General features: G+C 34.8%; 1 protein-coding gene and 1 pseudogene across 3 annotated transcripts in view; one reads left to right on the top strand and one right to left on the bottom strand.

The window, feature by feature from the left end:
* The window catches only part of CRY1 (cryptochrome circadian regulator 1), an 87,255-nt gene that overhangs the window by 39,756 nt on the left and 27,645 nt on the right, over positions 1 to 19,854 (top strand). For all 3 annotated transcript variants that reach the window (XM_065938443.1, XM_065938453.1, XM_065938435.1), the window contains exon 2: positions 17,250 to 17,358. In XM_065938443.1, the coding sequence (XP_065794515.1) occupies positions 17,250 to 17,358 (109 nt within the window). The remainder of the gene's footprint in view (positions 1 to 17,249; positions 17,359 to 19,854) is intronic.
* On the bottom strand, positions 5,017 to 8,484 carry LOC136176561 (small ribosomal subunit protein eS8-like; annotated as a pseudogene).

Below are 19,854 nucleotides of genomic sequence, written 5' to 3'. Positions count from 1 at the left end.
AGTTTGTTGTGATCCACACAGTCAAAGGCTTTAGTGTAGCCTTGTTTCAGAACTTTGCTGAGTATCACCTGATTAATGAAACCTTCTCAATTAGCCCATAAAACATCTATCTTTTCCCCCATACTTGGCATTCCCTACTGTAAGTGGTTACTACCTGTTTTTGTTGTTCAGTTGCTAAGTCTTGTCCAACTCTTTGTGACCCCATGGACTGCAGCATGCCAGGCTTCCCTATCCTTCACTGTCTCCTGGAGTTTACTCAAACTTATGCCCATTCAGTTGGTGATGCCATCCAACCACCACTGGTAGAGATGTGAAAGTAATATCCATGTAGGAAGGAACTTTCCAAACCTGTTTATTTCAGGGTGCAGTGCTCTCAGTCATCTGTTTTTTTGTTTTATTTTGAAATAATTTAGGCTTATTGAAGAATTGCAGAAATAATAGTTATTGTATACCCTTCACCTAGCATCTCTTAATGTTAATATCTTATATAGTCATAGTATAGTTATCAGAAGTAAGAAATTAGCATTTTTACGGTGCTGTTAATGAAACTACAGACTTTATTTGAATTTCACAGTTTTTACACTAACATCTTTTTCTGTTTCAGTATCCAGTCTAGAAGTTTCCATTGCATTTCTCCTTATTTTCTTCTGGCTGGTGACAATATCTTGGTCTTTCCTTGTCTTTCATGATCTTAAGAATTTTCAAAGTACTAATTAGGCATTTTGTAGGATGTCCCTCAATTTGGACTTATCTGATGTTTTCTTGTGCTTGAGGCTTTGCATTTTTTAAAAATACCACAAGTGATGTGGCTTTCTCATATAAGGGGAGACATGGTATCAATGTACACATTATTATTGGTGATATTACCATTGATCATTGGCTAACACAGTGTCTTCTGGGTTTCTCCATTGTAAGATTACTATTTTTTTTCCTTTGTAATTAATAAATATTTTGGGAGAGATATTTTGAGGTTATATGAAAAGTGAAAGTGTTCGTTGCTCAGTTGTGTGCAACTCTTTGTGACCCCGTGGACTATAGCCTGCCAGGCTCCTCTGTCCATGGAATTCTCCAGGCAAGAATACTGGAGTGGGTACTATTCCCTTCTCCAGAAGATCTTCTGACTCAGGGATCAAACCCAGATCTCCCACATTGCAGGCAGATTTCTTTATCATCTGAGCCACCAGAGGTTATATTAATATTCTTTTTCTTCTTATAATTTCAGATACTAATTTTTATATTCATCGGTGGCTCTTGCTTGATTGAAGCAATTATTAAGTGCTATTCCCATCATGATTTTTTTCATCCCTTCTATATTTATTAGTTGGATTTCTTCTGTAATTGAAAACTTGTTCCTTCTCCCTCCACATATTTCATTATTAAATAATTTATAAATTTGTGGATTTATGTTTGTTTTGTTCTTTGGGTTATAATCTATCACCATTGCTGTTTGTTTTGTTTAAATTGGTCTACCTTTGATATCCATCTTATTTTTAGATATGCACTCATCTTATTTCTCTTTAGCACTTCCTTACTTTCTGGCACCATGAGATGCTCCAGCTCATCTTATATATATGTATATATATATTTTTTGCTCTGCTCTGAAATCAGGCACCACTCTGTGGAATCCTGGTTCTTCTTATTGGAGAAGGGTATTTGGAAAGCAACATTGGGTACTTGTTTCGTGTTTTATAGTGTTTTTTTCTTCGCTGGCACTTTTTTCCCTCTTCTTTTTCATAGTACTACCAGCATGAAAACCTCTAAAAATCTTGACTTAATGTCTAGAGGAAACTAGCATTATTAGAAGAGAATTTTCTGATAGGGATATCAGAAAACCAATACATGTAATGCTGTCATTTGCTTTTGTACATGTGTTACACAAATTTTATTTAGTTCTGTTTTAATCCTCTAAAGCCTAGAAGTAGATTTTCAATATGAGTTTTGGCCTATCATCATAGGGTTAGAATGCGCTGGTTTCTAAAAATACACATGGAATAGTAAAAGTCTTAGATTTCAAGTACCTTTGTGATTTGGGGATTAGGGAGACATATTACATAACCATACTAGTTTAAATTAACCTCAGAAGTTAAAATATATTTCAAGAAAGACTGAGTTAAACTGCTGTCACAGAGTACTGTGATAGATACTGTAGATCCAGATCAGTTATATCTTTGTAAAGATCTTCCTCAGCATAATGCATTTCTTTTATATGTCCTTTAACATTAGGGAATTTAATAATATGATGTATTAATAGAATAATAAATGTGTATATCTTATTGAATATACTCCCTCATTGAACTTGGAGGCTCCAAGAACTGGAATCCTGGATTTATTTTTTTGTTTCCTGTGTAGATACCCAGATGTTGGTTGTATGAATGAAAGAAAGTACCTCAGAATACAACTTCACATTTATTACTAATAGTAATTGACTCAAATATCTCTAAAGAGAATAAAAGTTAATGTGAACCCAGATGAGTCTGTTTACCAAATAAGTGACAGGATAATACTTTGGGTTCATTTAGTTTCACTTATAGTTCTCTCTCTAAGCATAGAACAACTTCTGTAAGTAGTTATATAACATCTATAAAGATGAGATGTTTCTTATTTTCAACCATGAAATTAATGGGATGTGGTTGAGGTCTATGACTGATTCATAACTCACTTTTATTAGTAATTACATAAAAGTAACCCCTTTTGTTCCTGAGAATTGCATCAGACTTAGGATTCTCAAATTTCAGTTTGATTTCCATGTTATCTTTTCTCCCTTTTTTTTAACCCTTTACCATCTCACCCTCTTCTCTATCCTCCTTTGTTGATTCTTTCTTCTTTATCCCGTCAGTCTTTACTTCTCTGTCCCATATACTCTTGCTTCTTTCTGTCATGTATCCTTACTTCTCTTCTATGTTATTACATCTTTATCCCATTTATCTGTCTTCTCTCCCTCCCTTTCTTCCATCAGTCTTCCTTCCCATATTTCCTTCTAGAAATACACATATTTATCCTCTGCTTCTGTATATCCAGACCTCATTCCATCCTTTCTCTTCTTTTTCTTCTGTCCCTCCAGCCTTCTTTCTGTCCTGTCATTCCTTCTGTCCATTCAAAGTGAAGGTCCTTTTCTTCCATCATTTCTTTTTCTTTCTCCTTATGACTGCCATATATGTGCTGATGAATTACAGTATTGTACCTTGCAATCACACTTCTGTCTTAGATTCCAGATTTAACAATCCCACTTCCTTTGCATTACTTCTTGAATATCTACCCAGATGCCAGCTGCTCTTACCATTTTCACTATTACCACTCCTATTCACGGCACCATCATCTCTTCTCTAGAATAGTATAGTAGTCTCCTCAGTAGTTATCCTATTTCTACCCTTTGCTGATACTCATTTTCCACCCATCAGTCCAAGAGATTATTCTAGAAGTTATCATATTGTGTCCCAATCTTTGCACAAAACCTTTTAAAGGATTCCTATCTTTTAAAATTATTATTGAGGTAAACTGGTTTATAACACAGAAGTTTCATTTGTATGTTATGATTCAGTTTATGTGTATACTGTAGCATGCTTATCACTAAAACAGTCACCATACAGTTGACCCCGTTTGCCTTTTTTGTGCTCTGTCCTCTCTGGTAACCACGAACCTTATTTTCCGCAGACAAAAATAAAAATCTTATTATATCTTTTTTCCCCAGCTTTATTGAGATATAATTTACATGTAACTAGTCTTTTTCGGAGAGAGAGAAATTTCAAACAAGACAGACTACTGAGACGCATTACACGTAGATCTGGAAAAGCATGCTTTAGAACACGTGTTAGATTTTATTTAGTTGTATGTAAATCCTTTAAAGCCTAGAAGTACATCTTATACTTGATTTTGGCCTAACCTGGTAGAGTCATAATGCTGTGGTTTCTAAAAATAGACAAGGAGTAAGAGTTCTAGATTATAAATAGCTTTGTGTGATTTTTGAGATCAGGGAGGCTTAAGTTACATAGGTTGTATTAGTATAAATTGATTCCAGAGATTGAGTGATCCTGACCCATTTAAACTCTTAAGTATTAATTTTAATAATTTTCTGTATATTGATAGTGTCAACTCTCATGCCATCTGTAAATAACTGTGCTTTTGTTTCTTCATTTTCTTTTATCTCTTGATCTTATTACTATATTTGTTATTCCTGCTAGTACCAAGTTAAATAGAAACAGTGGCAGGCATCCTTGTCTTCTTCCTAGTCCTGAAAGAAATACTTCAAACATTTTGCCATTAAATAGAATGTTTTCTATACTTTTTGTAAATGCCCTTTTCACCATTAAGGAGGTTGCCTTCTAGTCCTGGTTTGTTGAGGCAAAATGGAAATTGAATTTTAATAGTTACTCTTTCTGCATCTGTTCTGATTTTGACATCCAGGTAATAACATCTCATAAAGTCAGTTGAGGAGTGTTCCTTTTTGTCTATACTCAGTATGAGGTTAGAATCTTCTATAAAATTAAAACTGTCTGTTTTATGAATGTTTGGTACAATTCATCTGTATAACTGACTCACTCTTATGATTTCCATGTAAGATTTTTAACCATGAATTCAATCTCTTTAATAGCTGTGAGATCATTTCATGTTCTTTTTTTGCTCTTGAGTCTGTTCTGGTGAGTTTTAAATTTCTTCCTGAGTAACTTTTGATAAGGAATTTATCCACCTTATCAAAGTTTTCAAATTTATTTCCTTAAAATTGTTCATACTGTCTCATTTTCCACTTAACCCCTGCAGTATTTGAGATTATATCCTCATTTTAATTTTTTTTTAACCTGTGGTCCCTGAATTGGGAGTGCAGTCTTAACCACTGGGTCACCAGGTAAGTCCCTCTTCTTTTTTATTCTTAATATTGTTTATTTCGCCTTCTCTCAATTTTTCCCTTCATTTACCTTGTCAGATATTTATAATATTGTTTCTTCAAGCAATAAATTTTGGCTTGTTTCTGTTATATATATATTGTCTTTTCACTAATTCCTGCTTTTCGTTTTTCTTTGATCATTTCCTTCTTTCCTTTTTCTTCTGTTTTAGAACAATAAACACCTTTATTACTTGAGCTAAGGTATGAGGGAGGAGGATTTGTTTGCCTTTCCAGGCCTTGATTTTCCTCAGATGGAAGTTCAGCTCCTTGCTGTTTAGCACATAGTCATCTGCTTGGCCACACTGGCCTGGTCTTGAAACTGCATGCAAGAAGCTTTCCTTCCTGGAACTGCTCCTCCAGAAGACTGCTGATTTGGGCATTCTTCTTTTCATCATATTTCTTCTGAATTTTCTTAAATCATTTTTTATTGTTGTTGTTTAAAATCCCTTCTTCCTTGAGAGTCAGCTTGGCTCTATTCTTGCAGCCCAGAGGCAGTGCATAGTGGGACCCCTACTTCTGTCAGAATAGTGTGCTGTCAGTGAGCAAGATGCAGTTCTTCACTAGGGTCTTGTTACTGACCAGCTCATTGTTGGATGCACTGTGAAAAGTGAAAGTGTGTGTGTGCTCAGTCGTGTCCGACTCTTTGTGACTCCATGGACTGTAGCCCATCACGCCCCTCCATCCATGGGATTCTCCAGCCAAGAATACTGGAGTGGGTTGCCATTTCCTTCTCCAAGGGATCTTCCCGACCCGGGATCAAACCCAGGTCTCCCTCATTGCGGGCAGACACTTTAACCTCCAAGCCACCAGGGAAATTCCCATTGCCAGGATGGCTCAAGTCCTTCCTTGTTCAGGGATCAGAAGATTTATCTCCTGCCTGTTTTGGAGTACAGTCCCTACCAAGCTGTGTTGGCTCTTTAGAGCTATCCTGAGAAATCTTATCCCCAGAAATCAGATTTTGGGGGTGTTCATCGTTGGATGCACTGTGAACATCTTTAATCCTCGTTTGCACATATAACACTCCAAGCCTCAGTAAAATTTCCCCATGTCCAGCCTCAAGATATGGTATTTCTTGTTGCCTCCCTGAACATGGACTGTGTGTTAGAGGCCAGCATCAGTCTTAGTGTTGGCAGCGGGGATTCTCAGCTCATACTTCTGCTTCCTATGGTAGGGCTTTCTTGCTCCTGGTCTTGTGGCGCTTGTGCCAGTTGTCCAGAAAAATGCCTGTTGCTCAGTGCTGGCTGGAAAGAGATCATTTCCTTCTTTATGTTAATATTTTTTAGGACTTATTTATTCTGCTGTTTTCCTAACTCAATAAAGTCTTTTTCTAATGTAAGCATTTAAGCCTTTATATACCATTTTTTTTATTGTTTTGTATTCTGTACATTTTCGATATATTTTCCTCATTATCAGTCAGTTCTAGGTTTTTCCTGAAATCCATTGTGATGCTCTTTGTCCTATAAATTGTTTGAAGAAGTGTTTTTTAATTTCAGAATGTATGCTAGATACCAGTTCCTTTAAATTTGTTGATAGTGTTATGACCTAGTACAGGTCAATTTTCATGAGTATTCCATTTATACTTGAATAAATGTTCTCTGTTTATTGGGTATAGTGTTCTCTGACTGCCTTATGTCTTATGTCTTTTTCTTTTGTTTTGTGTAGTTTCAATATGATATATCTAGATGTGGATCTTTCTCCCCATGTCTCACCTCCACATCTGTGTATTTCTGCTCATTTTTATCTGTTCTTTTTTCTATTTTTATTTTCCCTTCTTTCCATCACACCTCCCATCTCCAGCTCCACATCCCTCTCTTTTTACCCTGCATGAGATTCATGAACTTCTTGAATTGCTATCTTTTGGTGGTTCTGGAAAATTCTCAGTAAATTTTAGGCCTCTCATTCTGCAACTTGTAGAATAAATTCTTGTTTCCTTATGTATTTTATGATTGATTTGTTGGTTGGTGGGTTGATTGATTTTTGGTAGAACTTTTTCTGTAGAAAATGAAGTGTTGGTTGAAGTTGAGAATCCAAAGAGTATTTATACTTTGTTTTAGCAATTATCTCAGATCATAACCAACCTGGGACCACATTAAATGCAATGATATGCTTGAGGTATTTGGTACCATTTAAATTCCATGAATTTGCATTGAGATTATGCTTTGGGGGGGATGCACTAGAATTTTTAAACAAAATAAATAATTTTAGGTTTGTAGAAAATGTGAAAATATAATATAGAGAGTTCCTGATTACTCTGTACCCAGTTTTCCCCGATATTAACATCTTAACATTAACACCACATTTTTGTCAAAACTAACAAATCATAGCACTAGCTAAATTCTGGACTATATTCATATTTCCTCTAATGTTCTTTTTCTGTTCCAGGATTCCATCCAAAATACCACATTGCACTTAGGCTCCTCTGTTCTGTGCCAGTTCCTCAGGCATCCCTTGCTTTTTATGACATTTTTGATTTAGTCATCTGTCTTATAGAATAGCCAGCGTCAGTTTAGTTTTGTCTGATTTTTTCTCTTCTTTAGAGTGGGATTATTGCTTTGTGAAAAATATCACAAAAAAAATATCTCATCGTATTAGGTCAAGATGTACCTAAAAAATAAATAAATAAATAAAAAGATGTACCTAAAAAAAAAAAAAAAGATGTACCTAATACCTGACTGACTTATCACTGGTGATGTTTGCTCTGATCATATGGTTAAGGAAGTGTTTGCCAGTTTTCTCCACTGTAAAGTCACTATGTTTAACCTTTCCATTCAGGAATGGGAGATTTTATTTTCTTTCAACTCTAACTGAGTAGAGACCAGCAAGTTTCCTCCCTGTCCTAGTCTGCCTTATTAAGGTTTATATCTAATGCATAGTTGAGCTGTGCATGGAGCTCTTTAAAGCTCAGGCATAATACTGAGGGTCTTTTGTTAGTTTTTTCAGTTGAATGGGCCTGGGCTTTATCTCCTGTCCTCCTCAACCTGGATTATGTTCAAGGTTTCCAGGAATCTGTAGAAATCCTCAAGGTTAAAGCTGTCCTTAGCACTCTGCTTATCCTCTTTATGACTCCTTACTTTTTGGGGCAGTCCAGTGAATTATGTTTAAAAGTTTTACTTATTTATTTATTTTTGTTAACTTGTTGTTAGTGAGTATCTTAATCCAGTGTCCTGTCAACAACAGAAATTTGTAGGTTTCTTTTGACATTGATTTTGAATATTTTTTGAAATGTTAACACTTGTGTTGGGGGGAAATAGTTTAGTGTTAGAAAGTATGATACATTCTCCCAGTTGCTCACTACCCATCCATCCCTCACCCAAACACACACAGTTCTTTTGAATTTCTTTCTTTCTTTTTAATATTTATTTATTTATTTGGCTGTACTGGGTCTTAGTTGCTGCATGTGGGATATAGTTCCCCAACCAGAGATGTAACCCAGGTTCCTTGCATTGGGAACATAGAATCTTAGCCACTGGACTACCAGGTAAGTCCTCTTTTGAAGTTCTTGACTTAAGGATACTGTTTTCTCTGCTTTGAATGCCCTTTGCTACTTGATCCTCATGATCAACACCTATTGATTCCAAACTCTCTTTGAATGTTTTCTTGCTCATGTCTCCTGTCTCCTTTCCTCTGCCCCCATACACAGTTTGATTTCTTCTGTGTGGCTATAATATACCCTTCATTAAAAAATATGAATACATATATATCAGTGTTGGTTTGAATGCTGTGGTAGATACTATTGTTAACTTACAGAAAATTTATGCTTCTATCTTCTTGAAGTTTGGCTTGGCCTTGGGACCTTCTCTGACTAATTAAAACTGATAAGAAAGGCCTAGTCCTGGTCTTTAAGAAGGTTACAATTCTGTAGCCAATTCTTCCTTCCTGTCTTCATCTATTACAATCAAATTGATACTGCAAGGCCTCTTTCTACCATCACCTTGGAATTTTTTGCCTCAATTTCTCCCCATCTCAAAAAAAAAAAAAAAATCCAGAAGTGATTTCTCCCTCCTGATTTTTCAAAGCAAATTAATGATATTCATATGTGTCTCTCATAATATTGCATTATACCATAACAGGTTCTGTTATATTCATATGTATTGTGTACATTTTCAGGTTTCTTTTCTAGATTTTTAGCCCCATAAGTGTTGGCATTTCATATCATTTATCATGTGTTCCTCAAATCAATAAAATTATGTGAATAATTAATTATGTCACTGCTTAGAAGATCTTTTAGGAGTTTGTTGGAGCATTTTGGGGGATCACAGTGTTTGCAAGGTCCTAGTAGAATTAATGAGGAGAGGCCAAGAATGGAACACTTCTTGGAATGCTCAGGACAATCTCTCAAAATAAATAGTTGTTCTGAGTCCCACATAACTTTCAAATAGTCTACTAGATGTTTCATATAAGTGAAAAACTTATTCATGATCTTCAAAATCTAGAGCCTAAATTCATTTTTATGTGTAAACCTTAGTTATTTTTTATACAATTTTAATATACATTGAGTGCTCCTAAAATATATTTATCACCCATGTGAATCAGGGAAGACTGAACTTTGTCAAGAACTTTACTAAAGCTTGCTTAACATTACAGAAAAGCATGCTACCAAAGGCAGTACTATTCATGGTATTTTAGTCACCAGTAATACAGCTGTGTCATTCTGTTTTTGTAGCTGTTGAATTTTAAATGATTCTGTATGTAGGCATCCAGTTAATTCACTGTCTTTTTGTTTCATCCCCAGATATGTACTTATGGGAAGTAAATGTTACTTCTGTTTAAAATATACATGACTTTCCTTAAACTTCCTTCATGTGTTACATTGGAGCAGTATATTAATGCTTTTAAATTGTATATAAGGATGTTATTATCTATGAATTTCAGAATTTAAAAGAGGCAGTGAAAAATATTTGTTATAAAAAGTGACATTGTGTCATGGTATCAGACCATGGACTTACGAACCATTACAGCCTGGAAAAATATGAAATTTGCTTTTAAAGTATATGTTTAATCCTTTTTCAATATTAAACTATTTTCTTCAGGGAAAGTATATATCACAAATACTCTGATAATTTGAGTTAAGTTAGATAAGAACACTAAAATTTTGTCACAAACCAGAAAAAAAGCATATGTAAACTTTAGTCAATTTATGGAGAGACAAATTACTATTTATATTGATAATTTTTGAATTTCTAATGAAACACCATAGACTGCTTAATGACTGAGACTCTCCATTTTTTCTTTTATTATAGTTAACATATCCAGACTTTTTATTTTTAAAAATCTAACTGTTGTTTCATGAGGAGGAAGAGTAGAAAGAGAAGATACTTTGCATGTGGTTTTAATGATCTTAATTTATATTCTGTAAATCATTTCTCTAGGGTCAGCAGTGAATTGTTTTGGTTGAGATATTCAAAGTGTAGTTTTCATCGTTGAGCATGTGAAAAGATATGTTTTATAAACCAAAGTACAGAACCAGATGGCTTTATTTTGGTATGGTACATGTTAATTCATAATGCCTTGTTTTTAGCAGGAATGGGATTATGTTATATCTTACTATTGCCTTTTTTAGGCTATTTTATAGACAGAACTAGAAATTCAAGTTATATAAAGCTGTTCTAGCACAGGCTGGAAAGTAGGTCATTGTTATGGGGAGTATACCAAACTGCCCACTGGTTGCTATAGCAATGACCTACTTTAAGAAACTATTTCTGTTGATTCATGTTGAAATCATCTTTTGGAACCGGTATAAGGAAACTCACCACATGTAATTTTTTCTAATAGCAATAAGGTAGTGATCACTGGAGGTTTTTAAAAAATCCTTAAAATATTTAAAGTGAAGAAATATATTTTCTTAACCTAACATCACTTCAATTTATTGTGAAGTGCTGCAATTCATATTGTATTCAATAATTAAATATCAACAGAACTATTCTTCTGTTAGGCAGTACAATTATGCAAAAGGGTGTAGTGAGTTTTACTAACATTTGTCCTGTTTAAAAATCAACCCAGTGCCTGTATCGGTAGTTAATAGCATTATTAACTGAGCCTTCAAATGAATATGGTTTCAAGAAAACAGTAAACATGCCAAATTGAATAAGGCCTGAAAATATGTTCCTATTTAAACTGTACCTTATGGGGAGTTCCCTGTTGGCCTGGTGGTTAGGAGTCCAGGCTTTCACTATCATGGCCCAAGTTCAATCCCTGATCCAGGATCTGAAATCCTACAAGTCGTGTATAATTTCAGTGTATTAAATCAGTCCATTCAGCGCAGGATTCCTGTACTTAGGTACATACATTTGTAATATATAAAGGTTGAAATTGATAGGATCTGGAACACATTGAATCTGAACTCTAGCAGAACTCACTCTCTTCCCTGATGAGGGTCAAGGATGAAAGATTAGACTTTATATATATAGTACTCTTTGAAGTAACATTATTCCTTCAGTACTAAAAAGAAATCTTACCTGTCAATGAGTTGATACTTTGAACTTAGTGTGTTGGAGATTTTTTGGTGTTATCAAGGAAGAATTATATGCTTAGAGAGTAGTTGGTTCAGGGTCTTAATTGCACTGTATCTGTATGTATATATATTCATATTCACATTTGCTTGCCTTGTGGAAAAGATTTTCATCAAACCTTTGTTCAAAGTCACATTCAGGGAAGGTTAAGAGTCGAGGTGATTATGTATATAGTTGTAGGCATCCAACTAATTCATTGTCTTCTATTGTCATGCCCAGTTATTTATATATAAAAATACATGTTATTTTTTCAAAACTATAAATTTTTCCCAAGGGAGAATAATTGTAACTTCTGTTTAATGAATATCTACCAAGTATTAGTGATTTTATACTTTTTCTAATCCTTTCATGAATTTGGTCAAACTCCAGGATATAGTGGACTGAAGAGCCTTGCATGCTACTGTCCATGAGGTCACAGAGTTGGATGTGACTTAGAAAATGAACAAGAACAAATCCTTTCAACAGATGTTACAGACATTTCTATAGATCATTTCCTCCTATTTCTGATCTTTTCAGCAAACTGTATAAGGCACATATTGAAATTTGTTTGCCAAAGGCAGAAATCAAAACACAGATTAAGTTAACTGTGTAGTTAGGCATGAGACACAGATACTTAATTTGAAATCCTTCAGGAGGAGAAGGTGATCTATATGATAGCTATCATGTAGCATACAATCTGAAAGTTTCTCTATGATGAGGTACATTATGTCCCTTGACAGTATACGGGATGGAGAAATTACTTTCATATGGAAGACTGAAAATTAGCAGAAAATAGACATGGGAATTAGAAAGGTGCTCCAGGCCAAAGGAAGAGCATGGAGCAAATTCCAGGAGATTGAATGTGTGGGGGGGGAAGTAGTTTGGTTTGGCAGAAGGGAAAGAGGAGTGGCAGAAAAATGAACCTGGAATCCTAAGTTAGTCAAACAAAATAATTTGTTCTTTATTCTATAGGTGAATGAACCTTTGAAGACCTTTTTACAGGAAAGTGTGCCTCAGGAAAATTTGGTATTGGTAGGCAGAACTATGTTAAGGCATTGAGCAAATAATACTAGCATGAGATAACAAGAAGTAGAATTATTGTAGGAAGGAGGGGACTAAAATTATTGTAGGAATGATGAGACATATAATCATGCCTACCGTGGATCAGGCACTGTTTTAAGAGCTTCACGCACATTAACTTATTTAATTCTCACAACAATACTATGATATGTGCCCTATTACCATCCCAGTTTAACACATGAGGAAATTAGAACTTTCCAGGATTGGTTGAGGGATAGTGATTTGTTGCTATTAATTATTAAATTATGGGACATCTATGCAATGAGATACCATAAACTGTGAAAATTGATGCCATAGAAGTATGCCTGTTGCTTTGAACAGGCATTATGTGTTAAACCAGGTTTCCATCATATATAATATTTTTCAGTTTTGTTCTACTTTGAAGGAATATATGCTAATTATCGATTTTATACCTTTTATGAAGTTTAAAAAAGTATGTTCTCTCTTTACCCCCACCCCAAACTTCCTCTTCCTAATAGTTGTTCAGTTGCTCAATTGTGTCCGACTCTTTGTGACCCTATGGATGCAACTTTTGAGGGTTTCCTGTCCTTCACCATCTCCCAAAGTTTGCTCAAACTCATGTCCGTTGAGTCAGTGATGCATCCAACCATCTCATCCTCTGTCATACCCTTCTTCTGCCTTCACTCTTTCCCAGCATCAGGGTGTTTTCTAATGAGTAGCCTCTTAGCATCAGGTGACCAAAATATTGGAGCTTCAGCTTCAACATAAGTCCTTCCAATGAGTATTCAGGGTTGATTTCCTTTAGGATTGACTAGTTTGATCTCCTGCAGTCCAAGGGACTCTCAAGAGTCTTCTCCAACACCACAGTTTGAAAACATGAATTCTTTGGTCCTCAGGGTAGCTATAATTAATAGGATGATGACTATCGTTGCAGTTATTTTCTTATACACATGTAACAAGTAGATGTATGCAAAGTAAATTTTATTTTATCAAAATAATATATGCAGTAGTTTTAAAAGTCATAGCATAGAAAGGCTTATAACAGAGAAAAGCAGCACCATGTGTTCTCCTCACTGCTCTTTTTCTTTCCTTCACAATTATTTTCTGAAATACATATTTGAATCTACTGTATCTCTGCAATTTTTATGTTAAATTACAGTGATATAAACAATAATAGCCATGGAAGGAAAACATACTATGGAAGAAAAGAGCCATCAATAACACCTACTGGAGAAAAACAGTATACTGGAATACAATTTCTGTTCCTTTGTTTTATGAAACGCCAAAACAAAGTTAATTTTGGTTGCAAAACTTTTTCCATTGCTTTAGTCCACATCATCCTGTACAATGTTTGTTTGGTTCATAGAGTGTTTATTGAAAAGCGTTCAGAATGCTTATTCAACTGTGAACAAGAAAGGGAAAAATAAAGGGCTAATTATTAACTAATTGAGGCTTACTGGTTCATTTTATAAATTGATCAGGTCCTTTTTTTTGCCTTTTCCCATCTTATTATCTGTCATTGACCTACTTGTACTACATGAAAACCTTTCTACCCAAAATGTAGAATGTGGAGAACTCTAAAACTTACTATCTGGTGTGGTAGAGAAGATACTGAAACTCACACTACAAAAGAGATTTGAGGATTATCTCTTCCATGGATTATCTTTCCAGGACATTTTAGTTTTGTACTGTTTGAATTTAAGAAAACTTTAAAATTGCTAGTTCATTCAACTTACTAATTTTTGATCTGAGTACCTCAGGGTCTAAAAATTATTTTGCCAAGCAAATACAGAAAATTATCTGCTTCCCAGTAAACATTTATCACCAAACATGTTATTCATAGTTATGGATAATTTTATAAAAGTTAGATGCACTTATATTGTTTTAGCAACAATAGTCAGCAACAATATTCTCCCCAAAGGATTTATGCATTGGTAGTGGTGGGTTGGGATCAGTTCAGTTCAGTTGCTCAGTCATGTCTGACTCTTTGCGACCCCATGGACTGCAGCGCGCCAGGTCTCCCTGTCCATCACCAACTCCGGGAGCTTACTCAAACTCATGTCCATTGAGTCGGTGATGCCATCCAACCATCTCATTCTCTAATGTCCCCTTCTCCTCCTGCCTTCAATCTTTCCCGGTATCAAGGTCTTTTCAAATGAGTCAGTTCTTCACATCAGGTGGCCAAAGTATTGGAGTTTCAGCATCAGTCCTTCCAATGAATATTCCGGGCTGATTTCCTTCAGGATGGACTGGTTGGACCTCCTTGCTGTCCAAGGGACTCTCAAGAGTCTTCTCCAACACTACAGTTCAAAAGTATCAATTCTTTGGCACTCAACTTTCTTTATAGTCCAAATTTCACATCCATCCATGACTACTGGAAAAACCATAGCTTCAACTAGACAAACCTTTGTTGGCAAAGTAATGTCTCTGCTTTTTAATATGCTGTCTAGGTTGGTCATAACTTTTCTTCCAAGGAGCCAGCATCTTTTTATTTCATGGCTGCAGTCACCATCTGCAGTGATTTTGGAGCCCCCCAAAAGTAAAGTCTCTCATTGTTGCCATTGTTTCCCTATCTGTTTGCCATGAAGTGATAGAACCAGATGCCATGATCTTAGTTTTCTGAATGGTGAGCTTTAAGCCAACTTTTTCACTCTCCTCTTTCACTTTCATCAAGAGGCTCTTTAGTTCTTCTTCGCTTTCTGCCATAAGAGTGGTATCATCTGCATATCTGAGGCTATTGATATTTCTCCCAGCAATCTTGATTCCAGCTTGTGCTTCATCCAGCTCAGTGTTTCTCGTAATGTACTCTGCATATAAGTTAAATAAGCAAGGTGACAATATACAGCCTTGACGTACTCCTTTTCCTATTTGGAACCAGTCTGTTGGTCCATGTCCAGTTTTAACTGTTGCTTCTTGACCTGCGTACAGATTTCTCAGGAGGCGGGTCAGGTGGTCTGGTATTCTCATCTCTCTAAGAATTTACCACAATTTATTGTGATCCACACAGTCAAAGGCTTTGACGTAGTCAATAAAACAGAAGTAGATGTTTGTCTCGGAACTGTCTCGCTTTTTTGATGATCCAGTGGATGTTGGCAATTTGATCTCTGGTTCCTCTGCCTTTTCTAAATCCAGCTTGAACATCTGGAAGTTCATGGTTCATGTACTGTTGAAGCCTGGCTTGGAGAATTTTGAACGTTACTTGGCTAGCATGTGAGATGAGTGCAATTGTGTGGTAGTTTGAGCGTTAAGGATGGTGTATTAGGGAGGTGACTGTAAACCAAGACAAAAAGAAGGTTTGGTGTAATATAAATGTGAGTATATAAATGTTTATTTCCTATTTCTTGAAGGACAACTGTTAGACTTCCTAAGGTAAAATGATGGGATGTCTTTAACACCCTTGTGAATATAGCACTCTTGACTCCTTAAGCCCATAGAGATGATGACTCGTAAGGGGAAAGAATATCAGATTTGATTAGTTATATTGATGTCACTTAATCACTACATCTGTAGAAAATTAACAAGGCTTTCTTGGTGAAATGATGGGATTGGAATGGGCAAAGAGAACAAAATGATCTATTCTGAATAATCTTCTAGAACAGTGCTGTTCAATAGAAATTTCTGTAATAATGGAAGCATTCTTCACGTGTGCTGTCCAATATGGTCACTACTAGTCACACATGTGGCTATTGAGAGGCCTTGATGTATGGCAAGTGAGATTGAGGAACTGAAATTTTAATTTTAACTAGTTTAAATGGCTACACATGCCTAGTGGCTACAATGTTGATCAGTGCGATTCTGAAATATGCCTTTCTTTTCATTTTAACCACTCCTGCTCAAAAGTAAGGCATAGTCATTATTCTGGAAGATCACAAGGCCTGTGGAAAAGATGGATAGATATTTAAAATGAAAAACATAAAAGAAGCAGAGTTGAGAGGAAGAGAATATACATGAAATCTTAGAGAGAAAATTAACATGAGGCAAAGGAGGTTGAACCTTCCAGGGGTGACATCTATTTTGGATTTGCTCTTGTGGACTGCCCCATTTCTTCACAATGGAAGATGCAAAGTAAGCAGTCTTCTGCCTCCACCGCAGAATTTCCCGAGATATCTATTAGGCATAGGACTTATTGATGCTAATTTCATTGGAAAAAATGTACAGCCCCACCTTCCTCAGAAACCTTTTATGAAAAAATTAATTTGGTATTCTCTACACTTGGAGAGTTAATGCCACATAATTTAACATCTATTTATTATCAGATTCTTTATATTAGAAATTTGAAAATGGACTTTACTCCTTCTCTCTCTTAGATGATTGCAACATCCCCTAATAAGGGGCTCACATTCTCGTTCACTTGTTCAGAGTGATTAAATACGATGTTAAAAGTGTTCTTTTTTTCCCAAAGATGTCCTAGGTTTTTCAAGGTGGCTTTTCTATATTAACTTGGATTTATTTCACCAAGTTTAAACAATGTGATCGATTCATTTAATTATTTTATTTCTTTATATGATTTTTATGTTTACAAATTAAACTTTGCTAACAGTCACTATTATTTAATGGCAGTTAGTGATTTAATTTAGGAACTTCATTTAAAAATACTGAGAAACTTGTCCCATAATTTTTTTTTTTGTCCCATAATTTTTTTTTTGTCCCATAATTTTTAAAACTTATAAGAATGATTTCTGGAAGCAGTAATTTATATATCAGCTAGAAATTAGAAGATGATAAAGAGGTAAAAAAGGTGATGAGATGGCATTTCAGATTTTAGAATAACATGACTTTTTATTACTTTAAATCTTCTAAATATATATTTTGAAGAATTTATATAATATTTTCCTCTCTAGATTTTTACTTCAATGTCTTGAAGACCTTGATGCCAATCTGCGAAAATTAAACTCTCGTCTATTTGTGATTCGTGGACAACCAGCAGATGTGTTTCCCCGGCTTTTCAAGGTAATTGAAAAAATCTTTGCATAGAAGAAAAGTCTTTTGTCAGAGAAGACACTTTTTGGGGGGTAATTTAAATTTTAGTATGGGAAATGTAAAATTTTTAAATAAAATATATATGGATTTTTTTCTAAATGAAAATGTTACACAGACAGTGTGAAATCAGACTGTGGAAAAAATGATTTACATTGAAAAGTTAAATCTTTCTTCTACTTTAAACTGCTAGTTCCCCTCTCAGAAGCAACAGCTACTACCACTTTCTTATGTATGTGTTAGAAATATTCCTTGCATAAAGAAGAATGCATATATGTATGTGTATTTATATACATATATGTGTGTGGTTTATGTGTGTGTTACTATCCTCTGTTTTTAAAACCAAGATGAGAACATGCTGTTATACCGTTCTATGCCGTGCTTTATTCACATAATCATATATTTTGGATATTATTCCATGTTACTTTCTCAGTCTTTTAAATGGCTTCGTAGTATTCCATTGTGTAGATATGCTATAGTTTCTTTTTAAAAAATTTATTATTGACTTGTAATTTATATTTCAGGTATACAACATAGTGATTCAATATTTTTATTGATTATACCCCATGCAAAGTTATTATCACTTAGCATAAATGTCCTCAAGATCTTGCCATTTGCAATGCTATTGCAAATGGCAAGATTTCATTCTTTCTTTTTATGGCTGAGTAATATTTCTGTGTGTGTGTGTGTGTGTGTGTGTGTGTGTAAATTGTTATTCATCTGTTGGCAGGCACTTAGGTTGCTTCCATATATTGGCTATTGTAAATAATGCTGATGTGAACATTGAGGTACATACATCTTTTTGAATTAGTGTCTTTGTTTTCTTCAGATAAATACTGGGAGTAGAGTTGTTGGATTATATTAGCATATGATCTGTGTTCTATTTTTTATTTTTTGAGGGTATCATTTCTTTCACTAGCTTTCTAGTGAACACTTAGTTGTTTTCCCACAGGCCTTGTGCTAATTCAAGTTATGCTGTCAGTGAATGTCCTTGTTCAGATATACATGTCTTTGCTCACATTTGCTAATACATTTGTGGGATAACTCTTGTAAGACTTTCTGAGTCAAAGGACTATAACAATTGACATGCTACAAAACTGTAATTTTTTTAACTTGGTAGAATCTTAAAGATCTCCTAATCTTATTTTCCTTCCTTTTGTCCATATGAGAAATTTAGTCCTAAGGAGATTAAATGAGCTGACTAAGGTCATAAAAGTAGCTCATGGAAGTGCTCAGGCTGAGTTTCCTGGCTTAGTTCATCCCTTCCTATTTACTGCAGTTAGAATTCCTAATGCATATCTGTCTTTTTCTTACAGCAGTTTGATTCATCAAATTTTAGTAATAGCATTGTTTCTATTTCGAATGCAGAAGAGAACAGTTCCTTTACCTGAGTGGAAATATCCCCAATTCTGGGTATTCAATTAACGCTACCTTGCCTTTTTTCATCAGCATGAAAGAAATTTTTAACGTTTAGGACATGACTAATGCAACAGTTGTGGCTAGTGAAAATTTATTTTACTAAGTTTTCTTACTACTATAGCTGCTTAGTCAGAATTTAACTTAGGTACATGCAAGAGCTCTAAGAAGAAAGTATATCAGGAACAATGGTAATAGTTGATCAGCAGCTCATATGTATAAAGTATATGTGAATAACTGCTTCATCGCTATCTAAATCCATGTATTATAAGTAAATTAAATCTTGAGGATTTTTAAGTACCTTTAAAATAACAAAACATTTATTTACCTGCTTTGAAAAAAATGGTTTAAGTAAGCGAGTCTTTTGTGTTCTTTATTTTGAGCTTGCTTCTGTCTGAAATAGCATATTATTGGATCAGACTATCTTCTGAATTTAGATGCTACGCTTCCTGTCTTGTCACTTTGACAGAGAGGCAGTGGTTTCTACAAAGGCCATAAAATACAGATACATGAATATATATTACTATACCTAGAGTGCTTATTATTTGATTCTGATATAGCCCATATAAAATATATTTTATGAAAACTTTCAGATTTATTTAATATGTCAGAATCATAGAGGGAGTTAATTCTTCTTTTTATTATACTGTTTTTATTTTTACTGTTTTTGTTTAGAGGTAGTGTATACATGTATTTCAGAAATGAGCCCAAGCGTGTGTACAATAAAAAGGAGGTCTCCTTATCCCTGACCCTTACACCCCCAGTTTTTCTGAGGAGGAAGATTCTTTTGTCAGTAACTTGCTGACTCATTTACATTATTGTCTCTGGTTTTATTATTCTAGTATAGCAAATAATGAGAACTTTTAATGGGTAAGTAATTCAACTTCTTCCCACATTGGAGATAAAACTGATTTAGACCTGATAACAGTGCCTTTAATTTAATGGGATAGTGACAGTGATTTTAGTACTGATGTCTCCTCTAGTGTACACCCTCTCTATAGCATTCATTTGTTTTATTCTGTTTGTACTGAATAGATTTAGGAATGGGGCCAG

The sequence above is a fragment of the Muntiacus reevesi genome, chromosome 1, assembly GCF_963930625.1.
Source record: "Muntiacus reevesi chromosome 1, mMunRee1.1, whole genome shotgun sequence".
Lineage (NCBI taxonomy): Eukaryota > Metazoa > Chordata > Mammalia > Artiodactyla > Cervidae > Muntiacus > Muntiacus reevesi.
The sequence above is the reverse complement of the archived record's forward strand: the minus strand, read 5'-3'. Positions and strand labels throughout refer to the sequence as shown.